The sequence below is a fragment of the Notothenia coriiceps genome, unplaced genomic scaffold (genome assembly GCF_000735185.1).
Source record: "Notothenia coriiceps isolate Sejong01 unplaced genomic scaffold, NC01 NC01_scaffold00008923, whole genome shotgun sequence".
In the NCBI taxonomy this organism is placed as follows: domain Eukaryota; kingdom Metazoa; phylum Chordata; class Actinopteri; order Perciformes; family Nototheniidae; genus Notothenia; species Notothenia coriiceps.
Genome location: NW_011341624.1, coordinates 1600 through 6724, shown reverse-complemented (window position 1 = coordinate 6724; position 5125 = coordinate 1600). Strand labels below are relative to the sequence as shown.

Sequence of the window (5125 nt, the reverse complement as noted above, 5' to 3'; positions counted from 1 at the left end):
ATGACTGGACATAATTTGCAGATGCACTACTAAGATATCAGCTTTAGAATCAGGTTTATTGCCAAGTAGGTTTACTCAAAACAAGGAATATAAACAACATAAACACAACAAGAATAATTAATCAAATAAAAAGGAAAATTATATTGCTATCTGCTATTTTTAAAATCGTTATAAAAAGAAATGTTTAAGGGAAATACATATATGAAAAAAGTAGGTACAATAAGTGATAATGTAGCCATTTGTACTGTAATTGTGATGATGCTCTTGACGTTCTCTGCAGAGCGCCCCCCTGGTTACGACAGAGTGAGGAACGCTGAGATCGGGAACAAAGACTTTGAACTGGATGTGTTGGAGGAGGCCTACACAACAGAGCACTGGCTGGTTAGGATATACAAGGTAAGATAACAACGTGTCCTCATGCTGTCCATTCAAATATCATCATCATCTCTGTCTATAAAGACTTTGCTTTGCTAAGATCAGATCTACTGACACATTTATTTGGGGCAATGAAGGAAGTAAGTGTTGAGCAGACATGACAGTGCTGAACAGAAGGGCATTTTTCACCAAAATAAACTTCAATATATTTAAGCTGCCACAATATATTTAATTGACCAGTCAGTAGACAAAAGACTAATCAAAACGTTTTCTGAAGTTGTTTTTAACGTTTAAGCAATGATGCCAAACATTTCATGATTTTGTGAGAATTTGCTACTTAAATTATAGTGAAACCAATTTCTTTGGACAAAGACAAAGCAAGAGCTGTGATGATGGCCCTTTTTTATTCAGAAGTCAATTACATGTCATCTATTCCAACAAATAATCTATTAATGGAAAATGAAAATAATTGCTGGAGCTCTACATTGTGGACATTTAAACTGAGATGTTAGTTATGCTTGGATTGTTCTTTATTTTATGAAGGTACTAGTAGATCTTTCTAACCCAAACTCTTGTGTTCCATGTTTCAGGTCAAAGATCTGGACAACCGAGGTCTTTCAAGGACATAAAACCTTGAGACGCAGAAAAGCCTTTTAGCACTGAACACCTTCCCCTGTGGTCTGCAGATGAGTGGAGAGAACGAATACTTTTTATACTTATTGTTTGGGGGAAGAAAATTGCATCAGAGATTTTTGATTTTTTTGTGGATGATTTTCTTTTCTTTTTTCTTTTGTTATAACGAAATGTCTCATCTGGGATCAGAGGGATCTGGTGTCAAAACGTCCAGGAAGTGTACTTTGCAATGAAGTGTTCAAAAGAAAGCAGTGTTCATTTAAGAACGCTTGAAATGGGTTTTTACAATGTGGTCAATTAAAGTGGGGTTAAATGTGATGGCTGGTGTTCATTTGTTCTCCCACACTTCTGCACAAAATACAGACTGATTTTGGAAATCGGTTTTAACTAGTTAGAACAGTTTATAAATCCAGGTTAACCTGACAAAAGTGCTGAAAGGATAAATGACATTATAGAAGTCACTAGTTAAGACTACACAGCATTATTTTATTACTGATTTACTTGCATGTCCTTTAACTCACTTTCCTGAATTACTCAATTCAGCCACTGTAGTTAGAAGCTCACTGCCCTCAAATTGAGGCTTTGACGATGCTTTTATAGAGTAAACAATACAGCAGAACTTTAAGATAAAGCATTCTTTTATTGCACTGCGTTTGGCAATCTGTCACATTTATTTTAAAAAGATGAACAAAGTGTTAGAGGATAGTAAATACATTCAGAATACAATAAAAAAAGAACAATGTTTTTTTAGTGATTGATAAAAAATATGAGTGTAAAGTGTCCATTAGCTTGAGTCCCACACAGCGCTCCTCACAGTCTGGGCTGGTCTGGCAGGTCTTCCAGCAGAGCGTGGTTCTTCCTGTAGATGTAGGCGTTGGAATCGCCGTCCAGCATCACCAGCTCCGCCAGCGAGGACACGCAGGGATCAGGATCCATCAGCATCGCCGGCAGCCGGGACGATTTCCGCTCGATGCGGCAGGAGCGGCGCACTGGTGTCAGGAACTTCAGATCTTTGATGTTGTTCTTTTTCTTGGATCTACTTTTGCTGGTCTCCTCTTGGATCGTCTTCTTGACACTGAACATTGGGATTTGAAGGAAATAAATGTGTGTTTTACAAGTGTAATCAGGGAAAACAAATTACTTGAACTCAATGTTAACAAAAAAATAGTTGTTTGAAAGGATCGGGCAAAAGAGATGGCTAGTATTGCAAATGAAACTTGATAGACTCACCTTTGCAGATATGGTGTGGTCTTCACACTGTACTTTATCATTGAAGCCCCCTCCCTCTCCGGTGTATTCTCTGTCACACATTGTACATCATCACTTTCTACTTCTTCCTCCGTCTCCACGCCATCACTTTCTTCTACTTGGTGCTTCACTTGCTCAACCTTTGGCTGCTTGCTAACATCCTCTGGCGTTCCCTTGTTCAGCTCCTCCTCTGGTTGGCTGTCCTCCATTTCAGAATCAGAGGACACATCTGTGACCAGTGAGGGCTCTAATGGAAACACAGAAATAACATGTTTGTTAAGGAAGAGTGAGTGGATAAATGATTTCTTTATTAAAAACTGACCATATCCCACTAATAATGTAACAGACTGTTGGTAAGCTTACCATGGCATTTAGAGGGAGTCCCCATGGCATCCAAAGCATCACACAGGTTCAGGACGATCTGTCAAAAATGAACCAAAGAAGTTAACATGGTTGATGACAGTGAAACATATTTTCAGTAACCACCACGCTGCCGGTTTTCTTACATCATCCACACTGCCCTGTGGGTCACCAGGCAGACCTGCATCAGAGTCCGCCAGCAGGTCCAGAGTGGTGTTCATGACAAGTGGAGTTCTGTCGTGTGTTGGCGCTGCTCCCTGTTTGTCTGCACAGTGAGCAGCAGAGTCCAGCTTGTGTTCCAGTCTGGGTTCAGGTTTGCTCTGTGCAGCTGGCTGATTCTTTGGTTTGAGATCAGCTGCAGGTTTTGCAGACACTTTGGTTTTAGAGAGTTCTGCTGTCACCCTGGCTGGTCTCTTGAAAGTCTTCCCCTTGGAGGCCATCCACTCGGCAAGTTTAGCTCTGCAGAGGGAACACACAAACATTTGAGCATGCACAGTAGCACTAAGGCAAGCATAACATGCGTATGTGGGAAATATGTTACCTTCTTTCCTCTGCAGTCTCCATGTTGAATCTGTACTGACTGAGGGTACTTGAGACAGGTGGTTTGTTGACCTTCTTGTCTGTCACTGAAATCTTTGAGTTCTGAGTGCTGGTCCCCTTTGTGGGAGCCACTTTGGTGTTTCTGGAGCTGGTGCTGGTTAGTGTTGCTGGGGCGGTCCTGGCAGGGGGACGAGCAGAGCGGAATCCTGCGGGGGGGCGGCTGAAGAGGGCAGGCTTGGAGACCTGAGCATGTCTATCCAACGCTGACTTGGAACTGGTCGGCACAGGTTTCTGCATGCTATACCCAGGCAGGTCAGCAACAGACTTGGATCTGCATTTCGTGATATTTCCCACCCTCTGGCCTTGTGTTTTGGGTGCGGATGGTTTAGTATCCAGCTCGTTAATGCTGGTAGTTGACTTCCAAATGGATCCAATTTTAGACTGGACGACTTTGCCTTTGTACATGCCGGGAGCAGACTTTGATGATGGCACAGCAGCTGGTGGCTTTGGAGCTTCTGCAACTATTTTATTGTGTCTCACAGCCTGATGGCTGAGATAGGCCCGGCTGTGTGTTTGTCGTGGTTTGACATCGGCAGCAGCTGTACCAGTTTTCTGCAGAGGCTTTACTTTCTGCGGGGCCTCACCAGATGTTGACTTTGTGTCCACCTTGGCTTTAAGAGGACCATGTTCTTCCAAGGTGTCATCTATTTTGTTGCTTTTCAGTTGGAAGGGAGTAACAGACGGTTTGTCGTTTCTGATGAAGGACTTGGATCCATAGGCAGGCTGAGCATTCTCTTTGTTTCCCTAATACAATTAAAAGCAAAGGAACATTAAGTAGGCTGATTTAATGTAATATTTATATTCATTAGCATTACAAAAATAGCTTACCTTCTTATTGGTGTGGTTTCGTGTAGAAATGGCAACGTTTTCCATCGTGAAGCTTCGATGTGGTCAATTCAATTGCGATTTCTGAAGGACGAACAAAGCAGTTAACGTTACCTGCACAAGCAGCAAGGTAACACCATCTAACGTGTTTTCCCTCAAAACTCTAACAGTCAAAGCTTTAGGACACATTTCACAGCATACATTACCTTATCCGTTTTTGGAAAATAATATATACAGCTTATCTACATTTGAAAATATTAGCTAGTAGTTGGGCGTTTCGCTAAACTGACCTAACGTTAGTTAGCTAACATTATGCACTGCACTTTCTGGAATACACGACGTTAATGCCAACGGTAGTTCGCTCGTTGTAACGTTGTCTATAACATTACCTATATTTAAGTATAGTTAGAAAGAAACGTTGACTTACCCTGTTCCGGCTTGTTGTTGTATTTGTTAATATACGAGGAGAAAGCCTATCCAAAACAGCACACCGAAAGATTCACTACAGTGTAATTTCAAAACAGGCTCGTGCACAACTGGCTCAATCTGGCTGCCTAAAAATATTGGATTTGATTTGGTGTTGCTGCGATGCAATTGGCCATACAAGTATCGCGAGACGAGGGGATTAACCAATAGGATGTCTCAAAACTAAGAACGAGAATTGAAGAATACTACATTCTTTCATCCCACTTCAAGTTTCCAACCCGTCGGTACGGTTTGAATGTTTGAAACTTTGAACGGTTTGAACACAAATAGAATTCCTCTCATACCAGTCCATGCAGATAGCTAGTTTCAGCGACACGCCCAATGCCCTAACAGTTTGGTGAAAAACAAAGAGCTATGGCCTCCATTAGGTATTGTTCATCATTAGAGAAATAATGTAAACAAAAGCAATTCTTTTCAGTAAACATTACACATTCACGTTCAGCGGTGATGCGGTATGAATACACTGTGACAGGTAAAAGTCCTACCTACTGTCAAGATGTTATTCAAGTACAAAAGTATTAGCATCAAAATATACTTAAAATACCAAAAGTAAAATAGTAATTGTGCAGATTGGTCCATTTCAGAATAATATATGTGA

The 5125-nt window shown here is 41.2% G+C and overlaps 1 protein-coding gene and 1 long non-coding RNA gene across 2 annotated transcripts; one reads left to right on the top strand and one right to left on the bottom strand.

Moving 5' to 3' along the window:
• Positions 1 to 242: 242 nt before the first annotated feature.
• LOC104944822 (uncharacterized) lies at positions 243 to 1326 on the top strand. The gene is made up of 2 exons (XR_798271.1): positions 243 to 396; positions 966 to 1326. It is a non-coding gene; the product is annotated as an uncharacterized lncRNA (long non-coding RNA).
• LOC104944824 (cytoskeleton-associated protein 2) lies at positions 1164 to 4577 on the bottom strand. The gene is made up of 7 exons (XM_010770400.1): positions 4469 to 4577; positions 4045 to 4125; positions 3158 to 3960; positions 2763 to 3075; positions 2620 to 2677; positions 2239 to 2503; positions 1164 to 2083 (listed from the first exon to the last, which is right to left on the bottom strand). Exons 2-7 carry the CDS (start codon positions 4087 to 4089, stop codon positions 1819 to 1821), a joined length of 1749 nt encoding a protein of 582 aa, XP_010768702.1. The 5' UTR covers positions 4090 to 4125; positions 4469 to 4577; the 3' UTR covers positions 1164 to 1818.
• Between the last annotated feature and the right edge of the window lie 548 nt (positions 4578 to 5125).